The 24,475-nt window shown below is 34.4% G+C and overlaps 2 protein-coding genes across 2 annotated transcripts; one reads left to right on the top strand and one right to left on the bottom strand.

Annotated features, from left to right (window-relative positions):
- Nucleotides 1-7,404: 7,404 nt before the first annotated feature.
- LOC134283115 (uncharacterized) lies at nucleotides 7,405-11,536 on the bottom strand. Its single transcript, XM_062765559.1, has 10 exons — nucleotides 11,432-11,536; nucleotides 10,957-11,147; nucleotides 10,133-10,250; nucleotides 9,899-9,999; nucleotides 9,623-9,764; nucleotides 9,020-9,114; nucleotides 8,702-8,807; nucleotides 8,457-8,538; nucleotides 8,095-8,296; nucleotides 7,405-7,834 (listed from the first exon to the last, which is right to left on the bottom strand). Exons 2-10 carry the CDS (start codon nucleotides 11,137-11,139, stop codon nucleotides 7,715-7,717), a joined length of 1,149 nt encoding a protein of 382 aa, XP_062621543.1. The 5' UTR covers nucleotides 11,140-11,147; nucleotides 11,432-11,536; the 3' UTR covers nucleotides 7,405-7,714.
- Nucleotides 11,537-17,480: 5,944 nt separating this feature from the next.
- On the top strand, nucleotides 17,481-20,607 carry LOC134283121 (uncharacterized). Its single transcript, XM_062765572.1, has 3 exons — nucleotides 17,481-17,759; nucleotides 18,027-18,210; nucleotides 20,330-20,607. Exons 1-3 carry the CDS (start codon nucleotides 17,580-17,582, stop codon nucleotides 20,440-20,442), a joined length of 477 nt encoding a protein of 158 aa, XP_062621556.1. The 5' UTR covers nucleotides 17,481-17,579; the 3' UTR covers nucleotides 20,443-20,607.
- The last annotated feature ends 3,868 nt before the right edge of the window (nucleotides 20,608-24,475 follow it).

Raw genomic sequence — 24,475 nt, 5'->3', positions numbered from 1 at the left:
GGTGATGGCTTGTCTTCTTTATTCCACTGAATCATCTCGTATAGCTGTGCAACAGTTGCATGCATGCTGTCCAGTATAAAAATTACTTATGGTTAATAAACAAAGCAAAGAAAAAAAAACAAGAAATATCTCAAGGTTTTGGGGAAGGGAAGGTGTGTGCAAGAGGGAGTTAGTCAATGTTAGTGATGCTTTAATAACTATACTGAGAAATGAAACAAAAGTACTCACCTAGCTTGAAGGTTTTATTTTTATCAGAAAAAAGTACCTATCCTTAGTTTTGAGTTGCTGTACATCACCTTATGTGGGCTTCAGATACCAGGCATTTGCAGTGTTTGTCTCATGTCAATGGTGGTTTTGAAGCCCTGCACCTCATTTGGACAATGTGATGAGTTTCTGCAAGTCCTTATGTCTGAAGACAACATGAATGTAATGCTAATATCAATTCAGGAAAAAATATAAGTATACATGGTAATCAGAAATGCAGAGCTCTTGTCAAGCAATGTTGTCGTTAAGTTATTTAGTCACACATACACTTAACTAATAACCTAGTAGCTTGCATCCCTTAGATGCAACTACATTAATGCAATAATGGCCTGATAGAATATTCAGTTACTTGGGAATGGACTTTTTTGGATACTTGAAACTAGTCACTCATCCAAAGATATATCAAGTAAAAGTGAAATAAGGGTAAAGTATTATTGCGATAATTAAAGGTGCTGGCTGAAAAAAGTCGGAACCTAACACCCCTCCCCCCACCCCGACGCAACTTCCCCCCTTTCCAATTTGAAAAAGAAATCTTCCTGTTTTTTTTTTTTTTTTGCTTGTCAACTTTTTCTCAGGTAAGTAAATAAAATTCTCTAACTGGACCCCCATTTTCAAAAAGGACACCACTACATCACTGTAAAATATTAAAACATACTAAAATAATCTTCCATGCATGTGATTCTCTGTTAATTATAGGGCATTAAAGTACTTGAAAAGAATTTGAACTAGCTGGAATGTCGATCGCATTATAAAGCTAACCCTTACTTCATTAAGGTGAGCTAAAAAGGATACATCATTTCCATGATTTGTTACGACAATTGAAAAAAAAAATTCTGCACTTGAATTTAAGTTTGAAAATAGGATGATTTAATTTTTTTAAAAAATCATGAAAGAGGGGGTGGGGGTGGGGTGGGGTGGTCAGCTAATTACAAAGTCGAAGGATCATCTTTGTTATTTATAAGAACCAGTCTTCAGCAGTCCACAATTTGCTATCAGTTTTCTTTGTAGAAACTGATTTTGCTGAATACAGCGGAATCTTCCTGATCTGGTCACCAATTATCTGGAGGCTTTTATTCCAAGGATTTTTAAAGGAACAAAACATATAAAGATATCAGTAATCAATAATGAACCTTTAACTGGATCAATGGAAACCTCCTCAGGTCCAGCACAATAGCTTAAGTTAGCTATATAACTTGATTTACCTTAAATAATACTTTTAAAAAATCGGGAAAACAAAAAAAAACTTAACTAAAAATGGGGGGGGGGGAAACTCCCAGAGTTATCTGACAAGAAAAACTACCTCATTAACTTCCAATTCTGGGATTGGCTTTACAGCAATAAAAAGTGGGGGCATCTGAACGAACATCTACTGTAGCAAAATACTATACTCAGAAAAAGTAATAACCACCCCACCCTAGCCGCCCGTCCGCCACAGTTCTACTGGCCTAAACCTGCACCTACGCCAATCTGATTCAAATATAAGCTCTTTACAATAGCACAAAACGCACTTATCATTATTGTATAGATCTGTCATTTAAGCAGAGTGCAACAACCCTTCCCCCACACACCGCCACCGCGGGCCAGAGATTGTCCAGATGAGGGTTTTTTTCTGTGCCCCGTTTCAAAAACGATATAACGTACATATGTGTCGTAAACATCCCTAAAACTCCTAGGATTTTTAACTACCGACACGGGATAGGAAAAGGGTGAAATACTCCGTGGAGTTGTGGTCTCTGACTCTCAGATAATATAAATAAAATTTATGGAAAATATTTTGCTTGGTGTTCGATAATTAAACTTAAAATGTTTACAGTATAATGATCATTTATATGTGCATTTTAAAAAAAACTTACTCTCGTGTCTTAAATTCTGCACCAACCGCAATACGTTTGATGACCATGACTTCGTACTTCTGCGTCTTACTGGCATGAACAGTGTTTGAATAGTCTTCACGACGCGCATGACGCGGGAAGTGTGTACCCAAGAAATTCATTGCACGCATTCAAAGATCACGTGATAAACAATTCAAGTTCTTACCTAAAATGTCTCTGATAATCCACTGTTTTAAGACTACTCTTTTATTATCTTTTTATCCAAGATTCAGACTTAAAATAAAATGTTTAAACTTTTACTTATGGATTTTTTTGTATCAAGGCGCGGATCCAAGATTTCTAGTGGCAGTTCGAGGATTGGTAAGAAAAAAAGAGAAATATTATGATTATTATTAATTAATAATATTATTAAGTGAATGCTGCGTGTTTTAGGGTGGTTAAAACTACAAGCGAGCTAAAAAATATGTTATTGAGGCATTTAGTATTAAAGACGGTCTCCATTTCACCAAACATTTTGCTGAAAATTTTCTTTGAAAGACCCCCCCCCCCTTCTTCACTTACATTTGTTACACTATAATATAGTAAAGTCGGGGTAATGTTGGGATATGCGAATAAAAGGTCCTGAAAGTACATGCTGTTGGTCCTTAACACCCCCCCCCCTTTAGTCAAAATAGGTGTTTCGGGGCAAAAATTGTAGAAAAACAAAATGAAAAACCATATTTTAAACTGTCATTTTCAAAGAAAAATTAAGAAAACCAGTACATGTATTAAATATGGGAGTTTTTTTCCATATCAGACAAAGAAAATGTATCTAGATTGCCTACAGTTTTTCATAAAACGGTTATTTGTATGTTCTTAGTCACTACTTTAAAATAATGTTAAATTTAAGATAGGCATCGGGACTACTTTTCACGTGATTTCAAATTGAATTCCATGAAAATACTTTATTTTCTACATAATTCTATTCGAGCCGTAAAGTAAGGGAAAAAGAAAGTTCAAAGTGATTATGACCAGACGCCATAATGGATTTAGCACTGAAAAGTTATTCTAAAGTCATTTACTAGATCTTGACCTTAATATAAACATGTTTTAAATAATTTCTTTCCGATAACATTTATCGATTAATAAATTAATTTATTATGTGGTTTTATGCTCTTATTGCAGGGCATTTTAGTCTATTTCAGAATATTATGTGGACATTTTATGTGAATGTTCCTCTTCAAATTGCCAGACTAAGTATATTGCAATCTACTCACCATGCACCATTTGCTCCAATATTCAACAGTCATCTGCCGGGTAGCATTGGTTAGAGGGTTTGCACAAAAGCCGCTCACTAAGGAGTTGATCCTTACAGTAATAGCAGTTTCCAATCCCACTGCAGGACTTGGAGATCGGTCCTTTGGACGAGGCCGTATAAATCGGATCCCGTGTCGCAGTAGGTGCTGACATAAAAAGGATCCTTCGTTACTCAAACAGTGCCGAGTACGGGTGTAACTTTGCAGCCCTCTGTCTGTTAGTGGTGACATCTCAATTTTATTACGATGTGTTTCCAGCATCATTCAGGATGCCACGAGAGTCAGTCTTGTGTCATAAGACGACATTTACAGCAGAGAAGACTTGGAAAAACTCGTTCCCTGAGCCAACAGGACGCGAGGATGGCTACAAAAGGATCCTGTTAGTCCGAAAAATCTGACGTTTTCCTGGATTTTTTACGATTTTGATATTTTATAACATCAAAAATCGTAAAAAAAAAAAAAAAAAAAAATAAGGAAAACGTCAGACCAGGTTAACAGGATCCTAGTCCGAAAAATCTGACGTTTTCCTGGCTTTTTTACGATATATCAAAAATCGTAAAAAAGCCAGGAAAACGTCAGATTTTTTGGATTAGGATCCTGTTAAGCTGGGTAGATCTCGACGTATCGTTAACGTATTACTATTCATATCATGATAATAAGCACAGGTATCTAAGGCTTGATTTAAGAAAAATTCCTTTTTAAATCAAAACCAAGAATGGTTTCAAACGAAACAAGAGTTTATTTACAAAAAATAATGATAATAAAAAAATAAACAAATAAATCATACAATCACACACACGCACTTTCACTCAAATGATCATAAAAATGTTATTTACAATGAAAGAAAAAATAATCAACAGTTTTCAATAAACTGTTTTCAACACGTGTTCTCAATAACTCAAACCTATCAACATCTTGCCAGTACTGTCCACATCAATATGAAAGTTCACACAATTCGGATCAACACTATCCTCCAAACCTCCGGGGCTGTAGTCCTAGGCTGTGGTTGGAACTAGTGTTGTTCACAAATACAAGCGATTCCCGCGTGTAAGTCATAGACATCATCATCGACATCGTCTTCATCAACATAATTATCATTGATATCATCGACATCATCATCAACATCATCGACATAATCGTCGTCATCATCACATCATCGTTACCATGAACACCTCAGCATGGTACTAAAATATTAACTCTTCTTTAGCATTAAATAATTATTTACTCTACATATGACAACACTATAGAAAACAATTATATTGGCTTTTATTGATAGCCATGTTATGTTTAAGTTCAATATAATATAAACACTAAGCTACTTTCAATATCAACAGTTTGTTTACAGTTGACATAGATAAAAAAATCAATCGCATCATCTCGCTTTCCGTCAGAGCTCGGAAAAAACAACCTCGAATGTACATCACTAGACGTTAAAAATTTATACATTTCCTGTTTATTCAAACATAGGATAGACGAAGTTAGAAGTCCCTTCTATAGTATATTTTAGGTAATATCATTACATTGAGTAAAGTTAAACTCCATATTCCACAGGTAAAAGGTCTTTATTCATTTATTTCAAAGATCGTGAAAAGGGAGGGTTGTCATGGCGTCTACCATATACATTCGAGGTCGTTTTTCCGCTAGTCGGAAAGGCCCGAGAAGTTACGATTGGTTGCGATTGCAATCACAACTTCTCGGTTGATATTAAAATCAAAGTACTCAGAAGTTCAGAGAGCCGGGCTCATTTACAGAGTTAAACGAATTTCTTACATGAATCATACGTTTATATTGTATTAACAAATAAATAACAAGAATATCAGATTAAAAATTCTGATGAAAAAATTATTTTAAAACTAGCAATATAAATTATAAGACACTGACAGTGAGTTTTCGATCCAAATACCACGGTCCGATTTTGTCAGAATCAAAATTAATCTGGTACTACGGCTGAATGTAAACAAAGAGGCCAGTCTGGTTCCCTCTCCTGTTTTTCCTCGTTAGTGTAGAGAACTACGATAACACTGATTATCAGAAATCCTTACGCTAATAAACTATGTTCTTTGACTTAAGACTGAAGTTTTCAAAGTCATTACTACTAATGTTTATTTATTTAGATAAAACTTCGTTTAATTTATGTTGCTTTATTCAGCGTTTGTATTATCTCAGAAGCGGTTGAGAGTAAGAACTATATTTTTACACGTAGCTTTAAAATGGCGACTATGGGGTCAACATCCTGTCTTGAACAGGATGACATAAGCCGGCAATTGCTCTTTGAGCAATAAGCCCGGCTAAACGATAACACTGATTATCAGAAATCCTTACGCTAATAAACTATGTTCTTTGACTAAAGACTGAAGTTTTCAAAGTCATTACTACTAATGTTTATTTATTTAGATAAAACTTCGTTTAATTTATGTTGCTTTATTCAGCGTTTGTATTATCTCAGAAGCGGTTGAGAGTAAGAACTATATTTTTACACGTAGCTTTAAAATGGCGACTATGGGGTCAACATCCTGTCTTGAACAGGATGACATAAGCCGGCAATTGCTCTTTGAGCAATAAGCCCGGCTAAAAATGGCTGACAATACTTCCGGTCACTTACTTCCGCACAGACATTTAAATGAAAAAGTTATACAGCGAACAATAAATACAATAAAATAAGAAATAGATTGTTTTTTAAATGTATAGAATTTCTGTAACAGCGATAAAACTTCTGACAAGATACCTATTCAAACACTCTCGTTAACGTCACACCTGAACGCACATACAAGTAAGTCACTGATGAGTGCCTGCCTAGGTGAATTTATAGAACAAATTTTAAAAGTACATAAAACATAACTAAAAATTCTGCAAAATATACTCACCACGGTCTGTTTTCCGTGCAGAAATATACTAAACTGTCACAGTAACCTTGCTGTAAGTTTAAGGCACATGCTGGTGCAAAAAATTAACCAAATATGTCCTGTTCCATTACAATGTGTCTTACACACTGGACAGCTCTGTCCGGAATGCCCTATAAACTATTGTTACCTGTCGGCCAGAATTTTTGCAGAGAATTCTGGGTGTTAACAAAGAGGTGTTTGAAGGATAAATCTTGCAAACAAAACAAGAGATACCCAAAGAGTTAAACTAATGACTGTTACACTCTAAAACTGTAATTATTTATTTACTTTTATAGGATAGACATGTCAGCTTTCTTTATTCTTTTCTTTTGTACTAGTACCACCAGACCAAAGAGAATTAAGATAGAGAAGGAAAAAGTATGTGGAAAGCTCAATTTTAGTCTTTAGATGCAGGGTATCTGTCCGTACAGGCCTTTAACCCCCTTCCCCGCATTTTATCGCATACATTTCCTATTTCCAACGCAAAATCACGCATATACGTTTCCCCGCAATCACGCACTTTAAAAAGTACATTTAATAATCTTTAATTAAATGCCAATTTGCCTCTATTCTGTGCTTGCTAAAATCTTATAAAATAAGAAAAATTATTTTCTTATTAAAATATTAGGTAAAATTATTTACGCTAGACTTTAGGGAAACTTGTACCGCGCTATAAAGTGCTTGCAGGGAAAAGGTAACGTCATATTTCTAGGACGTGAACATTAAGTGTATGTTGCATAACAGTTCAGTAAGTTGTAAAGAGTTAACTCTGTGGCGTGTCTCCGAACTATGAACCTACTACATCTCAGCTGGAGTAACTGTGCAATGTTGCCTAGTGACCTTGGGTTGACACCCTTTCTTGTATTAGTGGATTCGCAAGCTTTGTGTGTTCTTGCACGTCTTCCTGCAGTGACATTTAATGATCTCAACATCTTTCTCAATATCCTTTGTACAAGCAGACTGGTTGTTGCCATTATATGAGATCGATTATATCAGTGGTATTTTACAGATATTTTTTTATCAAAACTGAAATTCATAGCTACTTTTCAAAATTCCAGTGGTACATTTTATTTTCTGATTGAATATTTTTTCAAGCATATTCAATAAATTGTTTTGAAAAATGATAAACTCTTCTTTCCCATAATCAATAAACTTTTATTTTTATCCACTCACTTACACAGTTTCATATCTTTTCAAGCATGCATATTTAACAAATGTTTTTAAAAATGATAAAACTTTTCTTTCCCATAATCAACTTACTAGTACCTTTATTTTTATCAACCCATTTTATATATAGTTTCATATCTTTATATCTCAATAGATTAGTGTACATGGAATGTATTGAAAGAAGGTTAAAATGATCCAACTGTCAATCATGTCCTATGGCTGATTGCACACATTCAGAGTTTTTAAGAGAGAGACAGAACACTACACATTGTCTTCAGCTCTTTGATTTTTCCGTCTGCTGGTGCTTTTTGACGTGCGTATTAATGTGAGTTATCTCCCATTTCCTCATCCAGGGTCCCTGCACGGTTGTGTCGAATTCTTGGTCATCTTTCACCTGCAGTGGTTCAAATATATCATTAATCATACGGCTAGAAATATATTAAACTATTTTTTTTCTCTATTTTTATTCATTTGCTTTTATCGAAAAAATATTACTTAAAAGTTTTTCTGCAAGAATTACTTTTTTTTAAATATGGTCTAAGAACAATGATTTATGGGGAAAGTGTTGAGTAGTCATAAGGATGTGTAGAGGATGGATAGGGGGACTCAATATTCAGTCCATGTGGTCCTAATAAAATCAAGTGTTATACGTACGTCAACGATATCTTTGACGGATTTCATCTGGAGCTCCGTTCTGTTTAGAGAATCAAAGGTGTCCCAGTCGATTTCCATGCCGGGTTTCTCTTTCTTGCGCATTATGACATCAGGTTTGAGCCCAAACATCCCGTTATTTTCGCCTGGAACTTTGAATCTTAGATCGACACTCCAGCGGACGTGGTCCGATTTGTTGTCAAGACTTAAATGACAAAAAGTTTTGTTAAAAATATAGACTTCTTTAAAATCAAGAACATGGCTATTTGGTAAATGATATTTACAGTACAAATCATCATTCAGACTGTTATAATAATTCTCTCAATTAAAGTAAATGACATAATAATACTTTGATAATATTTTACCTTCGATGAGGAATGAAATTATTGAAAAGTAGAAAACCTCCGTAAGGGATTTCACACACAACCGCATCTTTTGTTGAGCAACCTACCAACACAAAACATACTAGGAGATAATGTCTGTTAAACTATGCTTGCATAAATCAAAATTTTCAACCTTTCTAGTATGAACAGGAAAAGGTTTTATCCTTATTTAAACATTATGTATCAATGGCTTTCCTCAGTTAAGGAGCATGGTACAACAGTCTTACCCAGCCTCTTTTTCATTTCCTCGTCCTCTAGCATGATATACCACGTGTCCCCAGCACAACACTGGTGGACTGCGACCTTTCCACTTAAATGACCTTTTGGTATAACCTTTGAAATACAGAAGACAGTAAACAAAGGCATTCAAATTGGCCATGAATGTTGAGATATGCTGTATTTTAATATAATTTGTATTTCGGAAAAAATCAACACCACCCGTTCCATCCCCTATTGGTATTAATGTATCAGAAAAATATCGGTTTTTAGACAAGTTAAATTTCGAGATTTATTTGAATGATTATTTTTGATTTTTTTTAAATTACCTCCATGCAACCATTCTTTTTGTTTGTGTTGACAAATGGGATCCAAACTGTAGGCATAAAGACTTTGTAAATGTCTGTGGACAGATATCCTGCATCTAAAATATACACAAGTTCTGCTGCTTGTAGTCTATCTTGTATCAGTTTTATTGAACTGCGAATTGTACGTTTTAAACTAAAGTAGGAGCAATTTTTCAGTATTTCTGTTTTTAAAAACTAAACGAATATCGTTCGTTGAAATCAAAATCTTAATCAAAATTAATAAGACCTATTTTCTCTGAAGGTACAAAACTGACATATACTCTTGCATTGTTCGAGGGAACATGCGTTTTGTCGGGTTCGGTCCAAACTGTTTGATTGCGCCTATTAGACCTTTCTTAAAAAGTATCCATGATTCCAAGGACTCTCTATAAAAATATGCCGAGGACAACAAAACAACTCAGACTTGATTATCACTAGAAGAGCAAAAGGATTTGGATGGTGCTTATGGACATATGGTACAGATGTAATCACAAATAAATACAAGTTCCTACATCTGGTTTTGCTACCTTTGTGATAAATAATAAATAAACCACATTTATTAGGATTCAGATGCGTTCTTAATACCTTGATGCCATGGAACTGTCGTGGCCTCGTTGTGAGGTGTCTTATCGCGCAGATTCCAGTTTGGCATCCCCGCAATGTCTGGACCAATCAGCTGTTCCATTAGATTTAAAAGTCTCTCGTTACCCCATAGTTTCCTAAAGGACTGTTAAAAATCAGAAGAATGGGTTTTTTTTATTAATAACATAAAACAAACTATAGATACAGATACAAGCACAAATCCAGTTAATATTTTGAACACATATTCAATATTTTATTTAGGTCTATATATACACTTACTGGGGGTAAACGGCCGATTTTGTGCAGCAAAATGACCGCTCCAGGGAACTCTTCATCTATCTTAATCAAACGATGATCAAGATCGTATTCCTCGTACAGATCTGGAAAAATATGTCAGAAAGATATGCGTTCACACTTTCAGCAACATTTTCACATTTATTTCTTCATTTTGTTCTTTTTACCATCAATGGTTACGCATTTGAAAAAGCATCAATGAAGTCTTATGATATTCACTTTTTATTTTCCCTGCCTTGTACAGCTTGTTTGCTAGTTTATCAACTTCGTCCTCTAAATCATCTCTACATGCCTGGAGTTCGTCATCCGTGAAAAAATCCTTTATGATCAAATAACCCTGAAATAGGATACAATACTAGTGTTAAAATTTAAACACGAGAAAACTGATTTATATAATTGAACTATGTGATTATTCAGAGACTGAGTGTCCTACATGTAGAACGTTTCTAGATCTATAGCATAGCAATAATGTCCGTTTTAACTTCATTTTCCTATTCGCATTTACTCCAAAAAATCCTGCATTGTATTCCCGTGTTTTCTACAGTGCCTCTCTTTACGTCAGACTGACCGTTACCCTCAGATAAGACAACCATCTTCAAAAATTTTATAATCAGTATTTCAGAAAATTTAGGCTGTCGTTGTACGAGTATTTTGAAATAATCTCTAACAATTTTTAAATTGAATAAATTCAAAGATAAGACGTAAAGTGATGCTTGAGCCCAGATTCTGCGATAAGTTATCTCCACTTCACATTGCCTCTTATCTTATCCACGTTTCCCATGCCCTCTTAAAAGACGTCCGTGCTAGAAATAGCATCTCCATTTTACACACTGCCTTCTGAATCATTGATCCATCACGAGGAATCACAATTATACACAAGACCCGGAAAACAATGCATAAAACCAAATAAAGGAAAATATAATTTTGTCGAAAATACAGTAAATTTCATATTTTGATTCATGAGAAAATTAATGGACTTTCAATAAAATTGACGCATTAAGATTAATTTTATGTGGCTTATATATTGGCTCATATATATATACCTCCTCAAAATATTGCCTAATCAGGTCTTCCTTCAGTTGTCCGGGCTTTAGTTCTTTAGGTTGCGGGGGCATTGCACGAATGTCACACAGTTCTGGGTAGGCTTCGCCCGTGTACCCGGGCCATCTGAAAGGATCGTCTTCTAGTCGGGCCTTTTTGGGATTTTCGTCTCCATTTTCTGTCATCTTCAATTCTGCACGTACTTTTTATAGTGCTAATCTATAACAACATGCCCCCTTTTTTAAAGAAAATGCATATCAAAGCGAAATAAAAAATTAACTACGCAAATCAAATTTTTAGACTAACCAAACTGAAAGTGGAATAAGATACGAATCACTGTAAGCAAAATAATAACAGGGACCTATATATTAGTATATAGGTCCCTGATAATAAGCACTGACAATTCACAGACGGTTAGGGGCTTAACTAATTAAAGTACAAATTAAAGTACATAATTATAAAGGTGTAAACGTTTACCTGCTGATGTCTCCGGAAAAGCACCGGTCTTATCTTGTTGATAAACAAACGTCACATGTCAATGGCATGTTGTAAAATATTGGCTGCTATTAAAGTTCCCGACACTTAGTACGTCTTTACCGATACAAAAGCATACAAGAAGGTAAAAAATAATGTTCAATCTTTTGAATTAAAAACTTAAAAATCGACAACAGGAAATTAAAAGTAAGGACTACAGGAACCATTAGTGGTGAAAATTAATTCCTAACAGGAACATATAGCTGGTAACATCGCCATAAATACGGAAGGGGGGGGGGGGGTTTCAACATATTAACCATTAGATATAACTTTTTTTTAGATAATGATATCAAGCTCTCAACTATCATTTGGCAAAGAAACATTCTTACATTTTAGTCTTAAATTATGATCATTTTGTATACTAGTATATCTTCCTGGAATTTACCACCCCGTAAAAAATCTCTGCCTTTAACAGAATAAGAATGGGGATGTACAAGACGAGGGACAATCTTTACCTCTAAGAAAATACTGTACCACCTTTCAAAGTACATTACAGTCTTTGGTGTCAGCTATAACACATTTGATTCAGTTACATGTATTGAATACAAGTAATTCATTGATGGATAATTTGCTTTTCAAGTAATTGCCCATGAGGAATAATCATTGGAAAATGAACTTATAATAAACAAGTAAAAGTTAAAGTAATTTCTTAATATATAAATCAAAATACAATCATACGTATAGAAAAGATCATTATATTTGACCAAAGCATTTTCTAGTTTGCTGACGTTATTAATTTCTTAACCATTGAGTGAGAATCTATTCCCCTTTTTAATGACGTCGTTCCTTTTTGACTCTCCCTTTTCTGGGGGGAACTTGTCCAAGCTGACCTTTTCATCTAATCTAATGATATATCCGCCTCCCAATGTCATAAACTCCTTTTGTTCATTAGGATAAGGATATGTCCTCTTGGAAATTTTTCTCCTCGATGGAATGAAAATCTTATCAGGTGATTTATCTCTTCATTTATTTCATAGGCTTTTAAAGATTTTATGCCACATAACTGGTCATCAATCTACAGAATACGTCGTGCCGGTATATCTAAATCTTTCACTTTCCAGGGGAACATGTTGTGTCCGCTTTCTTGAAAAAAAATATGGAAATAACTACATGTAACAGTATTCAAGCTCGCAAGTCCATTCAAACGATACAAGGAGCAGAGCAAACACAGGCCTAATTCAAATCAGAGGTGGAATCAGGTGCCATGGAGGAGTGAGTTATCGGCCACACCCGCTATGTGCTCCTTGTTGTTATCCGAAAAAAAAAAACAGGAGGGAAAGTAGTCAATTCAGTTTTTAAATTAGCTAACAAGTTTGAAAAACATTGTGGACCAAATAAAATGCAAAATGATGACTGAAAACGAAACATTAAATTTTGATAGTTATTTCAACGATTTGTTTGTCAAGAGCTTGCATCTTTTTAGAAATTATTCATACGTAGAGTATGTTCTCTCGTATCGAATCAACGGAGAGTCATGAACCCCATATGCAAATGAGTAGAGTATATTGCTTTATAAGTAAGAAGTTGAATACATATTTTCAAAATCTTAGCAAGCTTTATGTCACCACCTCCTGGTTACAAAGGGTGCAATAAGTACCATTAGAAATTTTCAACAGAATGGATTTGATAGATAATCTTATCTCCAAAAATTACAAAGATCTTTACTGAATCAGAAACTCGGGCATCTTTAAAAAAAAACAATTTCAGAGTAATTGTGTGTATGATCAGATTTAAAAAAAAAAAATTAATTATGTGATCAATGACAAGTTAAGTTTAATTATGAAATCTATTTTTATTGAAAAAAAAAACAACAACAGCGGTCTATGATGTCAAAAAGCCTTGACTTATCGCGGAGAATTTATATTAAGTGTTGGTACATGTAAATCGTAACGTTCGATCTATTGATTTTGGTAAAATTTTGTGATTTCAAATTTTTTAACAAATCTTTGGATATATTAAGTATCCACATCTTTTCGAATATATTGTTGCACAATATACCTTAAGTTTTCCTTTCCTTGCTATGAATATTTTAATGGGGAGTACAGGAGGTTTGGTAGAACAGTACTGGAACCCGCTGTGTACAATAGTATCTTTGTAAGGAATTTTGTGGAGTTTTACAATCTAGTATAAATGTTGTACAACTCAATTTCATTTTGGTTGCTGGGAATATTAAATATACCTGAGTATTTAAATCTGGCTAGGTTTTGACGAATTTCCTCCTTAGAAATGGTGCTATGAACTAATGGATTACTTGTCTTTAGAAAGAGGTTTATTTAATGTGTTTCCTGTTAGATACCATTGCAGATTCAATGTTTTTTCTATCTTAACTGCAAATTGCTCTTTCCAGAAGATTGTTTAGGAATCATTTTGTTTTGGACACCAAGAGGGAATATTCTATTTTTTTTAATTGGCTCAGTATCCAATTACAATTCTATACTCAATATCAAATTTCCTCATTGTCCTCAAAATTCACACGGCGGGTGTGACTGGTCAGCAGGTTATGCTCCACGGCATCTGATCCCACCTCTGATCTTTCAGAGGTCCGTGTTTGCTCTGCTCCTATTTTGTATTGTTTTATGGACTATGATATTGAATACTGTTCGTTATCTCCATATTTTTCTTCTATAGAGTTTCTAATTGACAATATCTATGTGGTTTTTGGAGTTTCTCTACTGAAATTCCCATGACAATTAGCATATTTTTATATTCATACGAAGCAGCATTTGTGCAAAATCTTATGATTTTTGGCCTATATATATATCGACGACGTATTGTCAATTAACAATGGTAATTTTCATTCCTACGTCGATACGATATATCCTGGTGAGGTTGAGATAAAAGATACCACAGAGTCTGATACATCTATTTCATACTTTGATATTTTATTTAAAAAAGACGTTAATGGTAATCTAACAACTAAGCTACCGGGGTATATGATAAACGTGATGACTTTAACTTTTCTATCGTCAACTTCCCGTACTTATGCAGCAATACACCTTCATCACCTGCATACAGAATATACATATCTCAGATGATTCGATACGCAAGAACATGCTTTATGCATGAACAATATCTTAAACGAGGTAAATTATTGACAACCAATTTGATGAAACTTGAATATCAGCAATCTCGTTTAAAGTCATCATTTCGTAAGTTCTATGGTCGAAACAATGACCTTGTCAGCAAATACAATTTATCATTGGGCCAAATGCTGAATGACGTTTTTCATACTAATTGTTAGTCCATTATTTGTACATTGAAATGGATTTTTCCGTTATTTCCCGATCATGATAAGAAGCAAAATGCGGTTGTGACCGGTCAGCAGGGGATGCTCACTCCTCCATGGCACCTGATCCCACCTCTAATGCTTTGGAGGTCTGTGTTTGTTCTGCTCCTATTTTGTATTGTTTTATGGACTTTTGATCTTGAATACTGTCCGTTATATCCATATGTTTCATAAGTAAGAAGTTGACAATACTTGAGTTTCGAGATTGTAACTCTCCTACGACAGAGAGGCAAAAAGTACCCATTTCAGCATGGAGGTGGGACAGGTTGTCTCTGTATATACAAAAGTGCATAAATAAAAGAACGATATTTATGGCTTTTAAAATTTATTAAATGTTATAGAAAGATAATAATGTTAAGCAGTGATACATTTAATGATTTTATCAAGCTCAACTATGCATATTTACAAATCTACTATCAATTTTCGGGTACTTGAAAACGAAAAAAAACGTCGTAGTCTTTATAAAAGGTAACCGATTTTCTTGATTGTACGAACATTTTCTAAAAAGTTAGTATTTTTATGTTATAATAAGGAAAAGAATCAAAATGTCATTTAGATTCCCGACGTGCAATGATCAGATGCATGTGTACCATATTTAAAAGAAATTCATTATGATCTCTTCCCTCGTCCCATAAGTCTCCATTCCACTGATTTTTTCTTTTTTGTTTCGATTTTTTTTTTCTGCTTTAAAAATGATGCCTTTACTTTAATTCGGTTATTCTGAAGTTGTATAGTGCATCTTGACAATCGTGTAGTCATGATAAACCGGTATATCGATGATGCAGTGTATCCAACATACACAGAATCATCTGTCCCACAGGCACTTGACGTTACTTATTTTTCTTTTCATTAAAAAAAATATACACATACCTAATAATAAACAAGGTACCCATCGAAACCCGCCATCTTGGATTTTCGAAGTAGGTCATCACTTGTATTTTCGTCTGAAACTCCGTCAAATGAATTCCCTGCAACCATATTCTTTCTGTGGTCAGTCTTTCGAGGTCTAAACTTACGGACACTGCAGCCAGAAAGGCGCATCACACTTGCAAATATTGAAAATCCCTCGTCAAACTCGACCTACTGCTTCAACATTCCGAGAAATCGCCAAAGAATACATGGGTATATTTTTTTTTATTAAAAGAAAAAATAAGTAACGTCAGGTGCCTGTGATGTTTTCAAAGGTTATATGTTTTGTGATAAATAATTTCTGTGATATAATAGATTTATAATTGATTTTGTTCTTTCTCAGTTTATATTTACTGAAGAAGCCATTTTTCCATATAAAATAATTGATAGTAAAGCTGAATAAAATTGATCAATCTTAAGTGAGCAGTGAAGGGTCAAAACAGTATGATGTCAAAAACCTGGACTTGGAACATTTATTCAGGTCCAACAAATCATATGTTGGTCAATAACTGTATAATATTTTTTTTTTTATTAAAAGAAAAAATAAGTAACGTCAGGTGCCTGTGATGTTTTCAAATTATACGATCAATGATTGTTTAATTAATCGCAGCATTCGTTTGATGTATTAATTTGTTGAATAATCGCGCCGTTTGATGTATTAATTTTGGTAAAATTTTGGGATTTCAAATTTTCTAACAAACCTTTGGATATATTAAGTATCCACATCTTTTCGAATATATTGTTGCACAATACTCCTGAAGTTGTGAATATTTTAGTGGGGAGTAAAAGAGGCTTGGTAGAACAATACTGGAATCCGCTATGTATACTACATGTAAATATATTATGTTTGTAAGGAGTTTTACAATCTCGTGTAAATGTTGTAACTCAATTTCTTTTTGGCTGTTTGGAATATTATAAAACATATATAAATCTGACATGGTTTTGAAGAATTTCCTTCTTAGAAAGGAGGCCATGAACTAATGTATTACTTGTCTTTAGAAAGAGGTTACTTTTGAGTTAGGATTTATCTTTATTGTGTTTTCCTGTAAGATAGTAGATATCATAGCATATTCAATGGGTTTTCCCCAGCTTAACTGCAAAATGCTCTTCCAGAAGATTGTTTTGGAATGGTTTTGCATTGGACACCAAGAGAAAATATTCTATTTTTTTTAATTGGCTGACAGTATATTCTTCTTACATTACAATTCAATACTCATTATTAAATTTCTGTTTTCGAAAAAGAGAATAATTTTCCTCAAAATTTATTTCTAATTTGGATTCAGGTTTCAGCAGTGCATACAACATTGAATATCTTCAGTTCAGCAATTATTATTCAACTGTGTAAACAAAACTAATATCAACCGAGGATTGTTACATTATTTACTTAAGAAATAAAAAAAAGTTTCCAGGTGAAAAGTGGTTGGAAGTCACGTCAGACCTTTGCACTAATTATTCGATTTCGTTACTTCTTGATTAATACTTTGATTTCCCAGCTTCTCGAAACAATAAACCTTACACTGGAATTTGGGAAAGTGTCATTCTTAAAAAGATTAAAATTTTCCATTAGATGTTGATATAATAAAGAGATAATTAAACTATTTAGATTTGACCAATTTAATTACTAGTAACTGCATAAAGTATTAATTGTTGTTCCGTCACAAGTGAAATTTAACATGTCTCTATTCAATTATTTTTAGCGGGAAGATAAAGGAATTAATGTGCGTTAGTTTTGCAATTCTCGTATTGCATTTTTTTGTGTAAGGGGGTTTCAATCATCTTAATCGCAGCAAAGCGTATCTTGTTGTAAAGTAGGGCAGATCAGCTGAAAACCAGGTACAACAAGGTGTGCACATCGAACGTTAACCTTATTAAGGAAAAGTGTCTTGTCACAGATTGATGATGGCACCTTTGGATCTGATAGAAGGATGTAAGATAGCGGCTATTTTTTCCACTGGATATATGGCCGGAGCTGGAATTTACATTTCCCTGGTGGAAGTTCAAAGCAGACGATCTTTGCCAGCCAAAGCATTGTGGCAGCAGTTTACGAGAAGTTTTAAAATGGCGGCCAAATCAATGGTATTCAAGTTACGCTAAATGCATTTACGCCTTTTTAAAAAAGAGTATACAGTGTACTGAGTTCGATATTTTTTAGACTATGTAGTATTTGGTTATCTAGAACTTTTTTTAATTCTATTGCATATGAAACCAATAGATATTGATCATTTATTGATACTGATGTTTAATATTATTTTATTTGATCAATTAAACAGTATTAGCTAAATATGAAAAGGCGCATTTCACACCAGATACATTTACACAATAAATCTGTTCAATCTCTTTCAGCTGGCTTCCACCCTAGTCACGGCTGCCGCCCCCACCTACCTCTATTTCGCCCTTGAGGGGTCGCCGTCTCGGAACTTGTGGTTGGTGTCCCCTGCCTGTTTTCTTATTGGGTCGATCTATACCTTCACGATTATCATCCCAGAGGTCAACGTTATTCTGGACGAGAAAGTTATAGAGAAGAAAGGTTTTGATTTATTTTTTTTTCCACTATCAATTATTCGATTTTGGTTACAATTTGAATTTCTAAGACAAGTGATGAATCGAAATGCAATTCAACATAGAGAAAGTTTTCGAAGGGTTGACGGTTAATACTACCCCAAGCTATACCTGGTTTATTACAAATCAGTCGTGTTTTTGACTAAGTCTAATGACCTGTATAGTATTGTTTGATCCATGGCATCGGCATGTCATTTGCTTATTTTCAGTTGTGTATTAGCGGTAACGTACCATACTCAAGCGATCTATGGAAAGTATATCTTTCGTTTGTTTGTATTCAGTTGAAGCTTATGCAGTCATATTTAAACAATTATATGCGTCTATTCCGTTCAATAGAATAAAACCCTTAAGGGCAAAAATTTAAAATGTGTTGACAGTCTTTATATGTCACTTTTATTTTATTTTATATTGGAATAATGATGAATTCAGGGGTTAAATCTGCGTCTTGCAAAGATTTTAGTTTTATGTCATTGCACGAATCCATACTCGGAGTGTAACAGTGTACTTTTAATATATACTTGTAATTAATCAAACGCCTAACAATAGATCATGGTTTATTATTGCAAACTTTTGAAAAAATATTTATTCAATATTTTTTACTGAAAAAATATGCTACACTAGGTTTACAATTAAACCTAGTGTAAGAAGTCTTGAGTATGGAACGTAAAAAGCAGTGTCTGCCATTGACAACCATGGGATTAAATGTTCTCCATTTAAATAGTGCAATATGACCGCACTGTGTACACAAATTAGATTGTCAACGATGGAATCTTCAAAACATTTTATAGATTTTTTAGCTCACCTAGCCACACTTAAGCGAGCTTTTCTGAACATTATGTCCGGCGTCTTCTGTTGGTTCTGTATTCAGTCTGTCTGTCTTATAAACTTTTCACATTTTCGATTCTTCTCAAGAACTGCTGATCCATATAAGGCCACAAAGTATCCTTGGGTGAAGGGGATTAAGTTTGTTCAAATATTAAACCACGCCCTCATGAAACTAATTCAATTAATGAAAATTTAGTGGCATATTTTAAAAATCTTCTTCTCCAAGAGAAATTTTCCAGGAAAGATGAAACTTATACATCCTCAGGTAGTGTAATTCATTAATTTGTTCAAATCATGACCCCCGGGGGTAGGGCGGGGCCAAAATGGCCGCAAAGTTTTTTTAGAAATATAAAATTCTTTAAAAATCTTCTTCTATGAATATAAAAAAATTCATCATATTTTTATGGAAGCATGCTCATAGTGTATGTAAGTTTGTTCATTATTCCCCCGGGGGTAGGGCGGGGCCAATATATATTTTACATAGAAATATATAGGAAAATTCTTTAAAAATTTCTTCTCAATCTGACAAAGCCATAATTCATCATATTTATATGGAAGCATATATACGATTCAAGTTTGTTCAATATGACCCCCGGGGGTAACCCTGTTTTAAAAAAAAATATATATGGCAAAAATCTTTAAAAATGTTCTTGAGTGACAAAGCCATAATTCATCATATTTTTATGAATAATAGTGTAACAAGTTTGTTCAGGGGTAGGGCGGGGCCAAAATGGCCGACCAAACTTTTACATAGAAATATATAGTTCTTTAAAAATCTTCTTCTCAAGAATGACAAAGCCATAATTCATTATATTTTTATAGGAGCATGCTCAGATAGTGTTATTTTTTAAAAATTCTTTAAAAATCTTCTTAAATGCCATTTTTATATATATCGAAGCATGCTCAGGTAGTGTAGATTAAAGGTTGTTCAAATCATGACCCCCGGGGGTAGGGCGGGGCCAAAATGGCCGACCAAAGTTTTACATAGAAATATATAGGAAAATTCTTTAAACATCTTCTTCTCAAGAATGACAAAGCCATAATTCATCATATATATATGGAAGCATGCTCAAGTAGTGTAGATTCAAATTTGTTCAAAGCATGACCCCCAGGGGTAGGGCGGGGCCAAAATGCAAAGTTTTTACAAGATATATATAGGAAAATTCTTTAAAAATCATTTTCTAAAAAATAGCAAATCCATGATTTATTTTTTTAAAAAAAATCCATTTTCAGTGCTCAGAAGATTTTTTTTAATTTTTCAGGTGAGAAGTGGTTGGAAGACGCGGTAGAGCGATGGAGTAGTAGACATCTCTTTAGAACTGTTCTGAATGCAGTCAATTTTGGCTGCATGATTCTGGCTGCGATTCGATCATAGAAAAGGAAATTTATCAACTTACTGTTCCTGACCAACTAAACTGCATTGGTCAGTTTTGATGCTTTGTGATTTCTACCTCTCTATGTACTGTTTTGTGTATGCACTTTTCTTCTTTTAGTGTTTTTGGAACATGCTGAAACGTGTTTAGTAAAGCTCATTGCACGAGTTGTTTCTTTCTTGTTTTTTTCTTAAGGTGGTTCAGTAGAGATTTATTGTTCCTTTTTAAATGAATTGATATTTTTACAATTCTATGTTTAAAATGAATCACTTTAACACTTACTTGCACACGCTCGGGTTACAAAGGGAGCGTCCAGTGTGACAGATAAATTACCAATATTACCATTGTTTTAATTCATATCTGCATGTCCTCTTTTCCATTCACACTGCGTTCTATTAAAGACATGGGTAAACTTTTGCTAGCTTGTTTGTAAGAAGAACATGGCATACGTAAAAAGAATTTCTCAAGACACACAAAATGATGGTGATATAAAATGTGAAGTTCATAAACCCTTGATCCTGAACTGTTTTTGTAAATCTTGTGATGTATTAGTGTGTATGGACTGTATTTTATATCTTCACAAATCACACGATTGGTGTAAAGTAAGCGATATTGTTACCACAAAAAAATACGAACTCTCCGAAAATTTGCGACAAATTCAGAGAGATCACCTTCGTCTCTTGTCGGCAAGTATTTCCAATACCAAAAGGGCTACCAATGATATAAGCGACCAGTTGGCAAGGATTGATGCTCAGGGCGACAAAATAATATCCATTGTCCGGGACATACAAGAAAAACTGAAACAGAATTGTAGGGATAAAGTCAAATTATCTAGAAATGCAGTTGGAAAGGCAGAATCCGACAAAATTTATTTAGAGAGTATTCGACGGATTTGCGCAGAGAAATCAAAATCTGGATCGGATGCAGAAATAATACTGGCTAATCGCAATTTGAAGATGGCAATGGATGAATATTCGCCAGATAATTTTCGGAAGCAAATGGTATCGTGGTCTTTTGAACAAGGAAACATTGATAAAGACCTTCTGGTGGACATGTTTGGGCGATTCACTCCTAAAGAAAGTATCTATGAAAAGACAAAGGTAAAGCGACAAGTTGATATAAAAACACCCAGGTCGGCACATCGACCACGTGATCAAGAGATGGACTTTCAGATCACTTTTGATGTTATTTCCATATTTAGACACGGGGTATTTGATATACAGTCAATCTGTCCAATTGCAGAAAAGGCGTGGATTCATCAACGAGAAGGTCACACGAATGCTTTAGTGGATAAAGATGGAGAGGTCATCAAAAAGCTCAACTTCCATTTCATCGTAAATTCATTCAGTAAAACACGCGATGGAACTTTGTTTTGTGCAGATTTCCGCAACAAAAGCATTTACAGAGTAATATCTTCCGACGGTTCTATCGTAAAGTTGTTTGAAACCAAAAAGTTACGTCCAACAAGTGTATCTTTAACTCATGATGGCCATCTTTTAGTCAGCTTGGTGGACAAGTTTGAATTTATACTTTCCAGACAAAGTCAAAGAAAAATATCAAAACTGAGAATGGATGGAATGGAGGTCCAAGTATATGGAACAGAAAACTTATTCACCGCACCAAGAAAAGCCATCGAAAACGGAAACCGAGATATCTGTGTCATTGACGTTTTAGGGGAAAATAAGGGTCGATTGTGCGTTCTGGATAGTAATGGCCGTCTGAAATTCATCTATAAGGAATACAACAAGAAGGCGCCCCTTTGGGACCGGTGGGTGGTTGATATATCTGCTTGGGACGTGTGCTGCGATGATCGTCATAGAATCATTGTTATTGGATGTCAGAGTCGTGAAGTTCGATTTATCGATAGTTACGGGAAGTTGCTGGAAAAATTCGTCACGACTGGACATGGTCTCGACAAGCATCCTATTTGTCTGGGCGTTGACCACTACACCTTGTGGCTCGGGTTTGAGGAAGGTCATGTCATGGTGTTAAAGTATGATCAGTAATGTATATACAGGAGGTGCTAGTGCCCGGGAACAAATAAAATGCATAGTTATTAGTTAGTAAAAGCCATAATGTAGTCGCATCCAATAAAAATATTTCTTCAATTCATTCGATTCATTTTTTTTTAAGTAGAAACTTAATTATTTTAAGATTGTTAAAAATTTGTTATGTTTTATTTATGAAATTATGACTGCATGTTTAATACATTTTACATTCGAATAAATTTAACTACAAGGATAGCCCATGAAAACCAAGAAATGGCTTATTTACAGTGCAGTTTGTTGTGATATTAATTGTGCGCTTTTTTTTTAAGTTAGAATCGTGCATTGAAAGCATTGACTAATCGGAGAGACCGTGTCCGTTCTTTTATAGAATATTAGTACAATTCTCATTGATCCTTGGACTTTCGGTAAGGCATGGTACTCTCGACATTACATAAGTAGCGTCTGAAATTTACATAAAGCCTTTCATTCATTGTTGAAATATACATGGGATAGAAATTCGGGCGAATGACAACAAGTGTAGCAAGGATCCATTAATAGCGTTTCGTACGGCAAAGAGTTGACAACAATTTAAAGTTGTTGATGTTATTAATTTCTAAATCAATAAGAATCTATGTCGCCATTTGAGAGACGCTAATTTCTATACGTAGCGTCGAGAATGCCACGCCTTACTGAAAGTCCAAGGATGACGGAGAATTGTACTAAGTTCACGAACCTCACTGAACCTTACGGTGTAGATAAGGTGGCATTGGAAATAAATCATTCTTTAACCTTTGCCTCGGGGATCAGTTTCTGGATGTGCATTTGTTGTCCTTCCACGGGACCATATACCACGCATTCTTGCAGATTTGCAAATCGTCAGATGAAGCGTGTACGTTTCTTATAATAGAAAAATGAAATAGATCATGAAAAACAGATTGTCCAGCAAATGAAAATGCTCTTCTCAGAATTATTAAAAATTATTTGGTCCTGTAACCCGGCCGTATAGCGTGTTAATATAAATCAAGTGACAGAAGCACGTTGTTGTATCCAGAATGGCGTGTCCCTTTATAGTGGCCTGCTATTTTTCTAGAAGCTACTACTCCAAACATCAGGTAGGAGGGCAAGTTATAACAAGTTATAAAATATGAATTATTGCCAATTGCCGTATATTTCTACAGGAACAATAATAAACATAGGATTCAATATCTTTTCCATCGATTGTCAGTCTGATTAATCGATTGTCAACTTTCCATATTAACCGATAGGTAAAACAGGAGGGGACTATGGATTTCTTCCTCGTCTGTCATTCTGTCCAACTTGATTTTTTCACTTGCAGATATTGAGCTGATTTTTTGGGATGTGGGTGTATAATTATGAGTTACAGATCAAGTTTTCATATAGTTCCGCTTTGATGTTTTTTGACTGAATTAAAGTTTCTTTTATTCTTAAGGGGTTTCCAGTACAATCAATTTTTAATCCGAGGCAGACTGCTGACATATACGTTGACGTTATATGGATTTCAATCAAGTCAGCATTTTGTAAACTGATCTATGTTCGTCATAATGACCTTGTTTTCATATTTGTACATGTATATATATATATATCCTACCACTAGGTTGTATTTTGGCTGACATGTTTTATATTATTTGTCAGGCATTCGTTTGTTTGTTGGTGTTGTTGTTGTTTTTTTTTTTAACTGAATTCGATTACAGAATATTCCGTCTACCTGATCAGTAAGAACGAGTCTCGGAGGGTGTGACTGATCAACAGTGGGTGCTTGCTTCTCCTGCGTTCCTGATCCCACCTCAGTCCTGAGTTTCCGGCCCCATGCAGGATCATGAAACATCTTAAGCTTAAGTCAAAATCTTCATGCTGTATTCAAATTTTATAGAAAACAAACAAATAAAAATTGAAAAGTGTTTCAATTTTGATTCAAAAACATATTGTGACTTGCAAATTTTTAGTTAAATTCGATAATCAATAAACATTTTACATGCATTTGAAAATTTGACTTAAGTCTAAGTTTGTTTCATGATCCTGGGGCCCG

This window comes from Saccostrea cucullata, unplaced genomic scaffold (assembly GCF_032062105.1).
Source record: "Saccostrea cucullata isolate Sc308-1 unplaced genomic scaffold, CSIRO_AGI_Scuc_v1 ctg326, whole genome shotgun sequence".
Lineage (NCBI taxonomy): Eukaryota > Metazoa > Mollusca > Bivalvia > Ostreida > Ostreidae > Saccostrea > Saccostrea cuccullata.
This window is presented reverse-complemented; position numbering and strand designations above follow the sequence as displayed.